Source organism: Amblyomma mixtum, chromosome 1 (genome assembly GCF_055824585.1).
Source record: "Amblyomma mixtum isolate Tamu chromosome 1, ASM5582458v1, whole genome shotgun sequence".
Taxonomy (NCBI): domain Eukaryota; kingdom Metazoa; phylum Arthropoda; class Arachnida; order Ixodida; family Ixodidae; genus Amblyomma; species Amblyomma mixtum.
The window spans coordinates 77541533-77558724 of NC_143012.1; the positions used below are offsets into that span (position 1 = coordinate 77541533).

At 49.7% G+C, this 17192-nt stretch overlaps 1 protein-coding gene across 2 annotated transcripts in view; it reads right to left on the minus strand.

Annotated features, from left to right (window-relative positions):
• Window positions 1-9526, minus strand: part of LOC149366851 (uncharacterized) — a 35285-nt gene extending 25759 nt beyond the window's left edge. The window contains exons 1-4 of one of the 2 annotated variants that reach the window (XM_089552723.1): window positions 9356-9526; window positions 3392-3520; window positions 1695-2021; window positions 247-570 (exon numbers count right to left, since the gene is read on the minus strand). In XM_089552723.1, coding sequence (XP_089408849.1) covers window positions 247-570; window positions 1695-2021; window positions 3392-3520; window positions 9356-9407 — 832 coding nt within the window. In that variant the 5' untranslated portion in view covers window positions 9408-9526. The remainder of the gene's footprint in view (window positions 1-246; window positions 571-1694; window positions 2022-3391; window positions 3521-9355) is intronic. The other variant, XM_089552727.1, reaches the window with a different exon arrangement.
• Between the last annotated feature and the right edge of the window lie 7666 nt (window positions 9527-17192).

Consider the following 17192-nt stretch of genomic DNA (forward strand, 5'->3'; position numbering starts at 1 on the left):
CCTGCTGTTCCGACAACCTTTGGCTCTGACCCATTCCCTGCCTTGCGGCCGATGCAAGCTAAGCACCGAATGCCCCCCCCCCCCCCCCCCCTTGTTACTTTGTAGTTTGGTTCCGGCTGAACTTGCCACGCTACTTCAAATGCATATCCTGTGAAACTGGAGCAGCTAGCCGTCACACTTTAACGATGTCTATGTACGCACACCATCATCGAATAATCTCACAGGGTGGCTGCCAGCAAGACTCACCGAAAGGCATGCTAGTCTCGATCTCGACTTCAGGGCTACGTAAGACACCCCCTGAGTCGTCTGTACCGATGGCGCTTACGGACAGCCGGTAATCCCCGCCTCTCTCAAGTTGCAGCGTAGCGTTGATCGTGTTCTCCTCGGGCGACCAGTCGGCTGGCAGCTCCACTTCCACTCTCCCTCGCTGCCCTTTTCTCTCGCCGACGGCCTCCCAGAGCACGTAGAAGCCGACCGGGTCGCTGTTCCAGGCCGTTGGACCGACGATGTTGAGCACAGCGGTGCCCTGCCGTGCCGACAGCACGGACACTTGGACGGGAGCTTCCGGCTCTGAGCAGATGCGCGGCAGCATACAACTGCTTGGCACTCGTGCGCAGATGTGGAGCTCTGCTCAGTGCGCTGATGAAATGCATGCAATCCATTTGTGGAGGTACAGTCTTGGTCAAAAGACTTAAGGCCCAGGGGTTTTCGCTTCCGCCCCATAATAGAGCCATTACGGCACTGTTAAAGACCGAAGGGCCTTGAAATGAAAGCAGAAGGTGTCTTCTGGATGTAGAGAAGCTTCTTGCTTGACAGGTGTTTTTAATGATCCGCTACACGGAGCATTGTAGGAACATTCATTTCGCCGCACGTTATCGCTGTGGCCTTAGGATTTTTGTCCAAGACTGTACTTTAACCATGGCTGAAAAATTATGTGCTAAGTAACTGAAGAACGTTTGTATTGCAGCTCGAAGGCTATAAATATCACAAAAATCAACCTACCACCCCTTTCTCATGAAGGAGCTGGTCTTTATCATGTAGGCGGCAAAGATGCCTGGAAGTAGTTGCAGAATGCTGATATATTAGTTATTTTTTCAGCTATGGTCATCTCGCCGTGGCTCAGTGGATATGGCGCTCGGCTGCTGACCCTAAAGACGCGGGTTAGATCCCAGCCGGGGCGGTCGAATTTCGATAGAGGCGAAATTCTGGAGGCCTGTGTACTGTGCGACGTCAGTGCGCGTTAAAGAACCCTAGGAGGTGGAAATTTCCGGAGCCCTCCACTACGGCGTCCCTCATAGCCTCTAGTCGCTTTGGGACGTTAACCCTCCATAAACCAGACCAGTTTACGCAATCTGAATTCAGCAAGGAATGCTTGAGAGCGAGAAATATTAAGATAGTCCCGCGACCGTAATCATCCTAATTGAGAAATATAGCTGCTAGCAGGGGTACTTCTTAGATAGGCTTACTGCGCTGACAAATTTGATTTTCATAAAATAAGATCAGCGCCCATATAAGATATTGTTTCTCTGCCAGGACCAAAACATTGGCCTGCTGCATCGATGAATAAATAAATAAAACAGCCAGCTAAATTTTTTTCCGGAAAAATTGTTCACCATAACCTTCGAGCAAGTTCTGGGAGGCAAATGCAGCAGCAAGGATCGTGTCATGTAAACAAAAACGCCTTGACAGCTCACCAGAGGAAAGTGTCCTGACCTCCGCTGACGCTGCTCTTCCAATTTTTTGGATATTGAGCGGCTTCCCGCCCTCAGTGTAGTAAGGCCTCAAGATAATCGTGTACAGTGTCCATGGCTTCAACCACTGCACCTTGTACGACAGCAGGCGCCCTGACACCGTGTTCTGGAACGAGTGGCGATTCGACTTTCCAGTCAAGAAGTAGCCGGCGAGTGTCAGCGAATTCCCGGATTCGCGCCATCTGGTGTTCGGCCAGGAAAGTTCTAGTGACGTGCTTGTGACGTTACGGACCTCCAGCGAAACCTCCTGGTCCAAGTAGACAGTCGGAGCTGTAAGAGAGTCGCAACGGTGAGATTACGCTTCGAGTGAGTGAGTGAAAAACATTTATTGTCCAACAGAATGAGACTACCTCACCCAGACCTCCCCTGTCCCATACCCTCAGTTGAAGGAGGAGGATCAGGAGAGATCCGGCCGCATGGGGTAGTCGCGTCAGATGCTGGCCGGGATCTCTTGTATCCCGGCGGCCTCTTCAGCCAGTCGGACGGCGGTGAGCTAGTTTGCAAAAATGCAAGGCGTGAGCAACAACTGCTGGTTGGGCCACCCTAAATCGTGTTCGTTAAGGGTTCAGCTTAAGTTAAGGACAAAGCAGCGAGCTATGGAAATAAAAATGGTAGGTGTAACGTTAAGAGACCGGAAGCGGGCAGAGTGGGTGAGGGAACAAACGCGGGTTAAGGACATGCTAGTCGAAATCAAGAGGAAGAAGTAGGCTTGGACAGGGCATGTAATGCGAACGTAAGATAACCGCTGGTCCTTAAGGGTAACGGAGTGGATTCCAAGAGAAGGCAAGCGTAGCAGGGGGCGGCAGAAAGTTAGGTGGGCGGATGAGATTGAGAAATCTGCGGGAATACGGCGGCCGCAACTGGCGAAGGACAGGGTTAATTGGAGAGATATGGGAGAGGCTTTTGCCCTGCAGTGAGCATAGTCAGGCTGATGATGATGATGATGATAAAATCGTGTTACACTTTATGGCGAAAAAAACTGACGCACGTTCGTCGCAATTCTGCCGAACCTTAGTGAGAGAGATGGAGAGAAATCCATTAATGAAATACAGAGAACTTAGCCGACGTTTAAAAAATCACTGTCATGCGACTTTTCGTGGGCAAGGGAATTTGGCAAACAAAGACGGAAGGAGACCGGTGCAGAAAACGTAAAATAAAATAAATAAAAAGGGGAGAAGATGAAATGCGGCCATTAAATGCGTATTAAGGTGCATCGGCGAGTAATGATGCAACGCATGAAATGAAGTGCCGAACCTTAGTGCAGAGCGAACGCTGCTTTCCTGCAGTTCTTTCTGCAATCGTTTACACATTTCTTAGTGCAATTCTTAGCTTTTATTGATGTTGTTTTTGTTGTTTTTGTTAGTATTTCTTGTCACTTTTGTTTTTGTAATTTTTATTCCATATTTGTGTTTTTTTCGATTTCATTTTATTACTGTTTTCATTTTTTCAAATTCTAACATTTTCATTTCAAGCTCCCCTGCCTCCCAAGGTCATTTTGCATACCGACATGACCTCGAAGAACGGAAGGAATATAGCTTTTTCGCTAAACAACAACAACAGTGCCACGTCTATCATGAGCCTCAAAACACCCATGCCCCGTTTTTCAGTGCACTCCGGCACAGCTATGGCGTAGCACCCACCGCAGATCTCCGGGCTTTCGTCGCTACCATGCGGTGTAAGGCAGTCCAGCATTCCGTCACAGACAGACGTAGTCGGAACAATAGCACTGTTGTCCCTGCACTTGAAGTCCTTCTCTTCGTAGGCTAAAACTGCGGAAATAGCGAAGCATAAGAGGGCTTATATTTCTGAAATAATGAACATTCAAAGGTCGAAAGGCTGTTTCGGCAGGTAAAAGACACAGGAAGGCACACTTAGGAAGGCATAGTCATCTCCTGCTGCGTCGTGGATTTTTCAGAAAAGTTTTTGCAAGGCTCTCTTCCGACTTTCTATTTTCCTTTCCTGTCCACAGAGTTGGGCCACATGCCGGCGTGCTACGTAATTTGAACCAAGGTTTAAAAATTGGCTGCGGTGTAGCTCTGGTTAACCCCAGTTGAATTGCGGTAGCAATTCAGAGCGTTGTCTCTTCCTCGCTTCGTTCTTTCGTTGTTGTCTCTCTTTCGCGCTCTCCATAACGACTAAAATCCACTGAGGCGAAGCGCATATATATATACATAACCACCGCGAGGCACCTCCTCTCCCTCTACCCCAGCGGAGCACATCTGGTGGAGCGAGAGGCGACGGCAGCGGCGTCGACGGCGGCGCCATCTGTTGGAGCGCGGCTGCGGCGTTGCTAGGTAACGGAGGCTCAAGGTCGTTCGTGGGCCGCGGCATACGGCTGAAGTGCGACCACGCGACGAGCCGAGCTGGCTGGCGTAGTGTTGCTTTCGCAACAAAATGCGCCGGTGCGTTACAGGAGCGAGAAACTCGAAGGATGTGTTTTGACCACTGTCTTTAGGCTCTAGCAGAATCTTTAGCGCGAAATAACTTCTGGCCGCACTTCCTGGGTTTCAGCGGTCTCTGTGTAAGAGCCTCTGAGTAGTGTTGTGACTCCCCCTGTGTGTTCCTGCCACAGCCGTCTTTACGTAAGCCATTCCCAAAGGCAGTGCGCGGTTCTGCTACAGTGGTGCTTCTCCGAGTACGCGCTCCCATGCGACCACCTGAAAATAAAGGTGACGCCCGACGCGACGAACGGAGACACTGAGTCTAGACGACTCCTTTCTTCCACGTGCCTCCATTGCGGAGTCACTGCCACCACATGTTTTCCCCGACTTGAGTGGTTTCTCTTAGGCAGCACCCAACGCAGCAGTAACGACCCTGCGACCATGTACTACCACCAGGGAGACATCACTCAACGCCTACCGCCACGCAAGGAGACGAGAAGCTGTCAATCATCCGCGCTTCGCTCTTTTGTTGACGGCGTGGGTGGCGCAGCTGTAGGTGTTCGCCTTCGGGCGTTTCCTGGGACGTAGGCATTGGACTCCCCTGGCCGGCTTCCAGAAGGGTCATCAGCTGACAGCTGTGTTTGGTTAACTGCGCGCTCAATTGTGGGTGAGGAATTGACCTGAGGAAAGGACACTTTCGGGAGATTTATCCCACTGATACAGCCGAGGAAGACGATTGAGGGGGGAGCGCCGTTAATGATTATGCGACTTCGGCAAGATGGTAAAGCCAGCCAATGAGCGTCGATGGCTCCATCCAAAGGTGGCCCCCAAGACGGAGTCCCCTTGATTGGACGTAAAAGGCGGGAAGACGACGAGAGCGGCTATTTAAAGCGCTCGACACGTTCATCGGGCAGCGATTCCCTGAGCCTCTTGTCAGCGTTTACTTTGTCTCTGTTTGTAACTTATGTTGTAAATATGTGAACACAGTTTTCCCTTGCTTCCCCTTTTCCCTGTCTCCGGCCTACGTTCCTTCCTCTACCGGCACAGCGGCGGTGTTCCTGGGGCCGATGCCTGGTGAAACACGGTACTTGCACGGCGAAATCTAACAGTAGCAAGTGCAACTGGATCACTTCGTCAGCGGACACATAAACCCGCTGTCAGTAGGCGGTGGCCACCGCCTACGAACTGAGGCAGTTATGCCCCTTTCCTTTCCTAAAAGGAAAGGGCGCCTAACTGGCTCTTTAGTTCAGTGGAAACCTCAGTCGTGCTTTGGGGTACATGGCGGCAGAGTTCACCTGTAAAAAACCGTGCTTTCACACAGTGTTTCATGCTTAGGGCGAGAAATATTCATGTAAGAATAAAAATGTTGCTGACCCTCCAAGTGATTCGCAGGATGAGCTACAATCACACCAGCGAGGACTGCTTCGAAGACCCGTCTTTAGATGGTGTTCCTCATGGATTCTAGTTCAGGTCATAGATGCTGAAAGCCAAACTCTTTGAATCGGTCTCATCCAGATGCTTGAGACGGGGGTAGAGAGAGAGAAAACTTTATTACAACAGAAATTCAGGGCACGGCCCAGGGTCCCCGCACGACCCCACTCCACTCAAGTGTTTATGTTCCTGAGGTCCATAACACTGGCAGCCCGGCCGGTGGCGATGGTCAGCACGGCCGGGTCCTCCGAGCGCAGCAGGGTCTCCCAGTCCTCCCAGGTCTTCAGGTTCTCTACATCCCGCGGTGGAGGGTCCGCCGGGCAGAGGGAAAGGATGTGGAGGGAAGAAGCGAAGGGTTCTGGGCATAGGGCGCATGCCGGAGTAGGGAAGGAGGGATGATAGTGGGCTAGGGTATGGGGCGCGGGGAGAGTGTGTGTCTGTAATCTGCGCCAGAGTGTGGCGTGTCTGTTATCTAGGGAGAGGTGGGGCGGAGGGTAGAGCTGGCGTGAGGCTCTGTATACCTGGGTCAGATCACTGAATGAGTGCATGCGCTCCTTCGTGAATCCGCATCCGAGGCCACCTGAGCCCGGTTTAAAGAACCTCGGGCTAAAAGGTTGGCGGCCTCGTTTCCGGGATTCCCAGAGTGCGCAGGCACCCATATCAGCTCCACTTGGCGGGGCGGGGGTGTATCGGGCGAATCCAGTATGCCAAAAGCAGGGACATGGATTCGGCCTCGAGCAAAATTTAGAATCGCAGTTTTTGAATCACTGAAAATGTACCGGACTTCCGTGCGGGTGATTGCGAGTGCAATGGCGGCTTCCTCTGCAGCCTCTGGGGAGGTGTTGGGAGGGAGAGGTAGTGTGATGAGGGCAGATAAAGAGGAGTCCACCACAGCTGCTGTCGCTTCATCACCCGTGCAGGCAGCGTCCACCCATACGGCGTCCGGCTCGGAGCCGTACGCTCGATGGAGTGCCTTCGCACGGGCTCTGCGGCGCTGCTCATGGTGGGACGGGTGCATGTTCCTCGGGAGCGGCCTGATGAGGAGCTCCTGGTGAAGGGATCGTGGGATGGCGAGGAGGGTTGGGTCGTTGGCAGGTGTTCTGATTCCGAGGGAGTCGGCGGTAGCCCTCTTTTCCTCTGCCTTAGAGACACGTCCTGCTCCTATCCCCGACCTCGTGCTGCCGAGCGCTTTAACGCTTCTCTCTCTCGGGGGAGGGGGGGGGGGGGTACCTGGGCCAAATTCCATACTCTTAGGAAGCAGGCTCCTCGCCTTTCGTTCTCTTCACTCTCTCTCTTGCTGGTTTTTGCATCATCCGGCCCCGCCCGCCGGTTGTACTACTACGGCCAAAGAATAAATGGATGTGGTTCATGTGTTCAAATGCCGGTAAGACGTTCCTTCCACAGCTTTGCGATGATGAGATTGCACCTACAGGCCTACAGACGGGCCAGGCAGACATACGCCACCCCTCACAAAACTCTAGACAAGGCAGAAGAACACACCCTTTACCGGCTACAAATAGACACTCTCGTAACTCCACTTAACTCCAACAATGGTACCCCTCACTCTGTATGATGTGCACACTTGACTGTCGAGGGATTTTTGGAACGCAGCGTGTCGGCAGTGGTGCGTCGGACAGTGGAGCGCCGTGCGTGCCAGCCCCGCGTTGCGCGTGTGCGCGTGCCAATGGTGTGCGCGAGGCAGACACGAGGAGCGGAGGGCTGACGTGTCAGCAAACCGAAGTGTAGAGGAAGACACCGCACCACAAGTCTGGTCATTCAAGCGTGGAAGTGGCAGCTGTCGGACGTTGGGTCCGAGCTGCCGCGGACTTCCCTTGAATCAACGACGCAGGCCTACTGCGTCCCTTTCGAGGTCGGAAGAGGCAGCAGAAGGATTAAGGGTCCTTGCAGCCGAGGCTTCCTTGGATAGGCTGCACAAGCCTACGGTAACGCCGTCGACTGGGCCTGGCTAGGTTTTCCTGCTGCAGCTGCCGAGTTCTTGGGGGCGGTTGGCAGGAGTTCGTCAGCGTCTCCCGTGTCCATCTCCGTTCCTCACCTCCTGGCTCTCTACCACCGCCTCCCTGGACGCAACGCCAGCGACGCATCGCAAGTCGACAACCCGCATCTGTGCTGCCTGCAAGGCATTCCCGCTCCACCTGGGACGCTTAGTATCCGGTGAACTCTCTCATTCTTTATCCGTAGTGTTGTACGCATGTCTTGTGTGTGTGTGTCTTCCTTGGTGTTTTCGTTTCCTTTATTGGCCCCTTTCCTTTAAAGTATAAACACGGCTTCGTTTTGTTTTGTTTGATTCGTTTGTTTTCTTCTTGGAACCTGCACGCGAAAGCGTTCCCCTTCAGCAGTCGGGGACGCGTCACCCCGTTTCGCGACACTGCAAACCAGAGCGCTCAAACTGTAGTTTCACATAGTGTGGGTATGCCAGTTCAATTCCGCTATTGACAGACTTCATAACCGCAACTTCGAGCAGTGGGAGGCCATTGTGTACAACGAGGACTCCCGACCAGCAACGAGGACTGGTTCGCAGGGCCCACACTGCGGCGCAGGCCAGTGGGCTGCCAGAATAGGCGGACCACCCATGGAGCCGAGAATTGCCTTCCTTTCAATAAACTTTCCAGTCAATAAACCTTGCATCCAATGAAGATTTAAAAAATTCGCTGTGGCTTAGCTTGGTTAAGCCCGGTAATTGCGAAAGCAATATCCGTACCTACACCATGGTTCAGCTGGTAGTGTAGCTGGTGGTGGTGCTTGTGGTTAGACTTGTGGCGATGCATCTGTTATACAATCCAATCAAATGTAATCTAATCTAATCTAATCCAATCCAATCCAATCCAGTCCAATGCAATCCAGTCCAGTCAGGCCGCCGTTCATGTGCACCGCCGTCGCACTCGGACGGCGCGAGATCGCGAAGCAATGTTAAGCCGCTGGTGGTTGGCACCGCTACTGCTTTCTAGCGACGTTAGTCGAGCCTAATCTCTTCAGCGTAACGCCACAATCGCGCTCCTAACCGAGAGCGCAGGAGTTAGGCGCCGGTGGTGGCACCGCCGCGGCTTGCGACGGCGCGAGTCGGTCGCCCTTCTCTAAGAGGTCACCTAAAGGTCAATGGTGGCACCGCCGCGCCACTGCAAAGGTTGAAAGTGCAAGTAGTAAAGCTATAGCTTTAAAAGTGGTACGATAGTCTAGTGGCACAGGGTGTCAACCATACGCGATACTCAGTCTGCTCTCTCGTCGGTTCCAGTCATGCTCAGAAAGCGCACGTTATTCTTGCACATGAAATGAAGTGCGGTGACAACACGTAGCCTCACCACAATAGCATGGCCGTTTGCTGTCCATTCTCGACATTCATATTGTAACTGTGCACACTGGCGCTTCAGGCCGCCATCCCGCTTTCTTTTTTTCAACATCGGAGTGGTGGCACAGAGGCTTCAGCATACGCCTCGAATGCGGGATGTGCGGTACCAAGAATCGTCTGCTTATTCTGTCTACAGCTCTGGTAGTGGCTAGATGTTTGTTACGCAGCCAAGACCTACGCGCCGCTTAAGCTGCTGAGTACTGGGCTAGAGTACTAGTGATAATACGCTTTTCGGCTGACGATCTTAGTGCGTAACTGTACGTAACAATATAACAGATGTATGGAGACTTGTGAGTATACGGCGCAAGGCACTACGACGAAAAGACAAACAGTGGAAGACACATGGTGGTATATTCACCATGCAGAACCAAAATGGCCCGTCAACTCGTTCTTGTAAGAAATGGACAGAAAATAGTGTCTTTACTCACTAGTGGCTCTGACGAGGAGAAGAGTCCAACAAACTGAGCGCATTGTCCGCATGGCGTTTTGACCGCCGCCACGCCACGTTCCTTAAGCAGCTGACCGTCCCCGAGGCTTGCGGAGGGCAGGCAAAGCGCCGGCACTGGAACGAAGCTGAAATGAAAATGCGCAAGCCAGGAGAAGAAAACAGCTCAACGATAAAAGCTATCGGCACCGGTTGCGACGTTTAGAAACACGAGCATGTAGCGACGCGCCTAGAGATGTCAAGTATATCTCATTTCGTAGAGTACGTCTAGTGATAAAAACAGCAGGAAAGAGGCGTTGGTGACAGTAAGGTTTCCAGGCATGCTGTTGATAGTGTGTCCAAACTGGGCTTTCTCCAAAGGATTGCTCTGGCTAATTTTCTCGAGATGAAAGCGCTGACATGAGATAAGAGGAAATTGAGCTGCTCTATCCTCAAAAACAACTTGGTTACTAAGTTGGGAAACTTGCCTGTCGGATAATTTACGGTGTCTGGTCGCTTCAGCAAAGTACAGTCTTTGTCAAAAGTAACCAGGCTGCATGATTTGCTTCTACCTCGTACAATGGAATCCTTACAGATTCCCTGAAGCTGAAATGGCCGTTAAAGGGAAGTACTGGGGGTCTTCTTACCTTCGGACAACTTTTGATCTTTACGAAAGCCACAAGGGCTCCACTATAGAAGCTAGAAGCAAACCATGCAGCCTGGTTACTTTTGACAAAGACAGTACGTGGAAATTGTGGGAAAGGAGAACATTTTTCTGCGAAGTTTCTACCTTTTGAAACAAATCTGCAGAAGTGTTTCAAGATCCCGGTGCAATGGACATATACTTCAAGCAGCGTTCGTCAAATGTTTTTAGAGGAATCCCCCAAGGTGGAGTAGATTTGTAATAAGGAATTAATAGCTCATTGACGTCTACCCAAGCGCAGCCATACGGCTACAAATGAAATCTGCACAGCTTTCTCAGAAACTTCGCAGTTAAAGAAAAATTGCGTCTTGGTCTGGGATTCGAACCCGGTACCCCCGCTTCACCGGAGTAGTGGCTCTACCAACTGAGCTAACCTTTACGGCAAGCTTATGGTAATGCGAGAGCGAATCGATCAATAACACGATGTGGAAACAGTGTTGGTCAAATGTTTTTAGGGGAATCCCCCACTGTGGAGTAGTAGTTGGCAGAGCGACTGCTCCGGGGAAACTGCGGTCCCGGGTTCGAACCCCGGACTAGGACGATTTTTTCTTTAACTGCGAAGTTTCTGAGAAAGCTGTACAGCTTTCCTTTGTAGCCGTATGGCTGCGCTTGGATGGATGTCAATGAGTAATTACTCCCTTATTAGACTTCAAGCAGTATCTTCATCAAATGCGATGCTCGTACAATGTCAATGGGAGTTGGCGTACACGCCTTGAGTTTTTCTTTGAAGTCTTTGCAGAGATCTACAGCAATTTTCCGCCATTTTTATAAACCAGCACGACATTTTCATCCATGTATTGGAATGCTTTGCCTGTTCGCGCCCATTTCCCGGAGGTTCGTTTACGCAGTATGCAAACTCTTTGCAGGAGTGGGTATTACTATGAATGGCGCAGAAAAACAAGACTAAGAAAATAAAGATTTTCTTGGGTGACACCAACGGAAAGAAGAAAGTCAGTCTTAAATATTTCCGCAATCAACCTCCTTCCTTACCAGTTTCGAAAGAAATAGAAAACGTAACTGAAGCCCCACATTCCAGCCTACTATGGCTAAAACGAATACAGGGTATGCCTTGTGAAAAGAAATGTAACGCATTCGACTCGGCTCACATCGCGCTACATAAAACCAAGGACAAACTCCGAATAATCTCACTGGACATCCTTATTTAAATTATGTGCTCTAAGCGAAATTCATGAGTTAAGTCCATTCCGAGCTACTTTGCGGCACAAAAACGGAGAACATAGGGGAAAGAGGTTTTTACGACATCCGACGAGTTCTTCAAATTTGACTCTTTCAAAGAAATTTAGTGTATTCTAGCGTTTCCTGTTGCGCGGAGTTCTTTTTCAGCCTCGACCGTATGACAAGGTTCCGTTTTGATGGACCCGCCACGGTGGCTCGGTGGTTATGGTGCTCGGCTGCTGACCCGAAAGACGCGGGTGCGATCGCGGCCGCGGCGGCCGAATTTCGATGAAGGCGAAATTCTGGAGGCTCGTGTACTGTGCGATGTCAGTGCATGTTCAAAGAACCCCAGGTGGTGGAAATTTCCGGAGCCCACCACTACGGCGTCTCTCATAGCCTGGGTTGCTTCGGGACGTTAAACCCCAATAAGCCAAACCAAACCGTTTTGGTGGAAGTGTGTATTAGGCTGGAGTTGGTCCTCACGCAGTTGTCTGTCTTTCTGACGTTCCTCCACGAATTAAAAGCTTAAGCTTTTTATAAGAAGGAATTAAATGCGTCTTCAACAAACGTCACATTGCGTAATGACGTGCTTACGAGCATCTTTTTGCCGTTCACTTGTATGCTGAATAGCTTAACGAGGGCCTCAAATCTGTCAACCTTGATGCCATAGGTAGCATAAGAGGGTTCTCACACAGATTCCGCCCTCTCCGTTCGATCACCTTCCTACGTGGCACTAGCGGTACGTAATACAGGACGTACTACCTCCGCCGCTATTGAAGAGGGTGGCGCTGGTGAACACTCTCAAGATTTGATTACACTACACATAAATACGCTCGAAAGCAGAAGACTGGATAGCCCTCGCCGTAGCTCACTTGGTAGAGCTCTGGACGCAAAATTCGGAGGTCGTGGGTTCAGATCCGATTGGTGCCTTGTGATTGTTTTTCTTCTTCTTTCTTATCAAGTCTATTTAAGCGATAAAATAATTACAGCATCTACCTACAATTAAAACCACAAACTGAAAGCAAGGAACATCCCTTATACTCCTTGGCTTCGGTGACTGCTGGCATCCGTCACGTTATCATAAAGAGCACCACTTTTTCCTTTTCTTGTCTGCTTAATTTCTTACTGAAGGAGTTAACTTGGCCCGGGCGGTTGGCTATTCGAATAATATGCTAGGAATGCCATTACAACAAAGACTATTACAACAAATTTGACTATTCAGCAAAATGTTTACACATTCCAGACACCGCACTTGTCAGCTTATCACGGGCTTGCTTGGGAAGGCGTGGTGGTTCCTTTGGTAATGAGTTCACGCTAGCAATCCGCGGCTATTCAAGTGCCAGGATATCCGGCAGCGTCACAAAGTAAAAACATTCCGCGCTGACACTAACCCTAAAAGCCTCGCTCTTCTCCATGTGCGAAGCGAAAACCACATCCTGCAATCAGGGTTGCGGTCAATGACATCATCTGGCGCCGTGGCGAGCAGGCTGTGTTCGAGCATGTTCGCGAGCATGCGCACAGCCAGTGAATCCTAATTTCAGTGCTTGCCAGAACATGCCCATCCGGTCTCGGCGATTCTGCTACCAATCAGCGCTAGTAATGGGCCCGATACTGTGAATTTATTAGCCAATGCCGGTCCTACAAAGGACCACAGTGAAACCATCCATTTCTATTATTGGGCCAATTACCTGTGATGCTTGGGTAGCCCTCCTCACTGACCTCGCAAGCGGACAGTGAGGATGAGCCGGCCATAGATCCGAGATTGGTAACGGCCCGTAGAGTCACATATGCATACGATGCACTCTGCAATCGTTTCTTGCGTCACTCCCCGATCTTCCGCCACCGTACACGGTCCGGCTTGACAAGATTACGTCAGCGGTGTTAGCGTGTTCTGTGAGGCACACCTTTCAAAAAAAAAAAGAATTGCCGACTTCTTCAACTAACGATATGCTGTAGCCGCCCTGATTAAACCTTGATTTCTTTTTTTTATGGGGTTTAACGTCCCAAAGCGACTAAGGCTATGAGAGACGCCGTAGTGGAGGGCTCCGGAAATTTCGACCACCTGGGGTTCTTTAACGTGCACTGACATCGCACAGTACACGGGCCTCTAGAATTTCTCCTCCAAACAAATTCAACCGCCGCGGCCGCGATCGAACCCGCGTCTTTCGGGTCAACAGCCGAGCACCATGACCACGGAGCCAACGCGGCTGCTAAACCTTGATTTCTGTCAAACTGCTAATCTCAGTTTATTGGAGACAGTAAGGTCGTTACAATGAACCGACCTCTATAGCGAAGCGATTTCGCTGTCACGTCTATTTCCTTATAGAGGCGTTTTGCTGTAAGTGCTGCAATGTTTGAACAGACAGCAGTTGATTGTTCAAGTGATATTCTCGCAATAAGCAGCGAAGCTGTAAACATCTCCCCAGTCGATTTCAGCAGCGCGTGGCGAATGCCACAGAAATACATTTTTCAAAGAATGAACGTGTCTGGCAGCAGTCCTCTTCTTGCGAATGACATGATTACATTTCATTTCCTGAAGCATGTTCCAGCAAAACGCTGTCGGACAGTTACGCGAGAGTAGCCTTACACGGAAAGAAGTGCGATAAAATCAGTGCGTCTTTGAATCACGCATAGTAGCATTTCCCTGTTTATCAATTATACCTAAGAAAGTTGTCATGCATAGAATAATTTGCTTACTCTGGTAAGGTGCAATCATTCATGCATATGAGGTTTATTCAAGAAATTGAGGTTGATGACACAATAAAGCAAAGCTTGGAGCAGTTGATCCCTATGCGAAGTCAAACAGTTCGTGTCTCTCGCATTGTGTACATTATATATTAGAGTTCTTTAAAGGTGGCTTAGGATATTGATTACTCCTTTTATGAAATATTTTTCGATACCATTCACCATATTGTCTGTTCCCAACTACGTAGCAAAATTCAAACTACGAGATTTCTACTGCAGTCTTTCACTCCCTTATTTATCTGTTTCCTCACGATGTGGTTGAGGCAACCGATAATGAAACATTTACTTGCCCTTTCCTTTCCTCAAAACGATTTTACATTCTTTCCTGACACTACGACGCCGGCGTTCTGGCAGAATAGCACTGGCACTGCTCTTGCAGTAAAACCAAAGCAATAATATTCAACGGTGGAGGCAAGCGATACTCCGCGAGAACTTTTTCTGGCAATGTAGCAGAAGCTACGCAGCCTAAACACGCCCTCTCTTTCTACGCAGTGGAACATATTCCTCAATTGCAGTTGTTAATTTTTCTTTAAAAGCCCCCCCCCTCCCCGCCCCCGCCGTGGCTCAGTGGTTACGGCGCTCGGTTCTGACCCTAAAGACGCGGGTTCGATCCCGGCCGCGGCGGCTGAATTTCGATGACGGCGAAATTCACCTCATATGAATGAATGATTGCACCTTACCAGAGTAAGCAAATTATTCTATGCATGATAACTTTCTTAGGTATAATTGATAAACAGGAAAATATTTCTGCTACTATGCGTGATTCAAAGACGCACTGATTTTATCGCACTTCTTTCCGTGTAAGGCTACTCTCGCGTAACTGTCCGACAGCGTTTTGCTGGAACATGCTTCAGGAAATGAAATGTAATAATGTCATTCGCAAGAAGAGGACTGCTGCCAGACACGTTGATTCTTTCAAAAATGTATTTCTGCGGCATTCGCCACGCGCTGCTGAAATCGACTGGGGAGATGGTTATAGCCTCGCTGCCTATTCCGACAATATCACTTGAACAATCAACTATTGTGTGCGCAAACATTGCGGCACTTACAGTAAAAAGCATCTATAACGAAATAGACGTGACGGCGAAATCGCTTCGCTATAGAGGTGGGTTCATTGTAACAACCTTACGGTCTACAATAAACTGGGATTAGCAGTTTGACAGAAATCAAGGTTTAGCCGCCGCGGTGGCTCAGTGGTTACGGTGCTTGGGTGCTGACCCTAAATACGCGGGTTCGATCCCGGCCGCGGCGGCTGAATTTCGATGAAGGTGAAATTCCAGAGGCCCGTGTACTGTGCGATGTCACTGCACGTTAAAGAACCCCAGGTGGTCGAAATTTCCGGAGCCCTTCACTACGGCGTCCCTCATTGCCTGAGTTGCTTTGGGACGTTAAACCCCAATAAACCAATAAACCAAACCAATTTTCTTTAAAAAGAATTGGATGGGTACAATTGTCATTGGATGCTAACACAGCCATGTGATATGTTTTCACAAGTTCACGGGTTTGCTGATAACGGTTGCGGGATAGGACAGTAGTGTTCTTAAAATAAGTACGCTTATCACACAAGACAGTGCGCTGCTAAATGCGTTCATCGCTCTATGTTAAGAAAGTTCCAGTGCTCCCTTAATCGTGTGTTCATATCTAATTTTCCCCGTATGGCAGATATAACACTGCCCAAAGAAAACGGAATGCAATTCGCCGCTCCCACGGCGAACTAGAATTTATCCATGTTTAGCTGTTCCAGCGGGTTGAGCACCTTTTTCGTGACTTTCTGTGCCCCCTTCTGCTTTTCGTCCAGCCCACGTACAAATGTCAGCGAGCTTATAGCAGGCACTGAAAATACAACTTTTACGCCAAATCATGATCCCACGTTTTTCAGCACGCCAGCCATCCTATCAACTTATTGGAAGGCGGCGAAGCTGCATCGGTCGCTTGGCGTTTGCTTGTCATGCTGCTCTCTTAGTGTTTTCTTTTTACACGCCTCACCAATGCTTGCGTACGAACAAAAGCGCAGTGGTTCAAAAATTGGCTTCTTTTAGACACGACATCTGCGAAAGGCAACTTCAAGAAAAGGACCCAACTGGCTTTGCCAGTTGCCAGAAAATAAAATAAAAACCAAGCAAGCGTACATTGTTGTACTTTCATTCTTGTTTGTAGACCCAGCCAAAGGCGAAACAAAGCCTTACTGGTCTGAACGGCCTAAAGTCAATGAACAATTTTCAGTGACTCTTGGACGACCCAGCTGCAAACTGGGTGCTAGGTCCCACATGCTAAGTCCCACACATCTTCAGGCACTTCAGGTGATTAGCTTGCGTAACTACTTCGAAAGAAATACTTTTCCGCATCTCGCAAACTTTTTTAGCGATTAGTACACTGAGGCCTGTGCCATGAACTACTGTGGGCGACAAAGATGTCCGCATTGATCTGGCAGTGCCCACGAGGCCCACAAGGCAGTAACAGTTGTTTAGTTTTTGAAGTTTGGGCTACGCAGAGCACTGTGTACGCGGAGCGCCGCTCCCGCGCATACAGAGAAATGGTGGATGACGTTTGGTCCTTCGGAAAGAATAAACATGCAAAAGAAAATAAGATGCAAATATATACAAAAGAAATGTATAAGTTTTTGATAAACTGGATAAAACAGCGCAAAGGAAAACGAGACAAGAGAAAGACAAACACTTTTCCCTTGTCTCGTCTTCCGTTGCGCTGTTTTATCGAGTCCTTAAAAAATGTACCAACCTGCCCGCATTTGCCCTCTTCGGAAATGTATACGTACGGAGAAGTGCACGCTTCAATGCCATCCGGCAACGCTCACCGAGGATGCACGTGGCCTGGGAAGTTTGCTTCGTGGTGCGCGCTTTGCACGTGTTCTAATGAACAAAGAACTTGCGATAGAATTGCCCTGCTGGCATGGTTATCGCTATCTCTCGGTCCACGAGCGAGAGTGTACCCTCGCGTGTTGTTTTGTTTCCCGCTTTTCATTCACGATGGCGTTGCACCTTGGTTCATAAAGGTCATAGAATTCTTGCGTCATCAGGTAAAATTTCTAAAGGCATGCGCCTCCAGCATTCCGTCTCATTCCACGACGCAGCCGCGCGCGCCTGTCACTTTGCCCCTAGCATGCGCAGCGAACAGTGTGGGTAGAAGCCACTGAGGTAGAAGGACCGTGATCTTCACCACCTTCAAGTTGTCGCTCAACAGCATCGTTGGCAGCATAGCC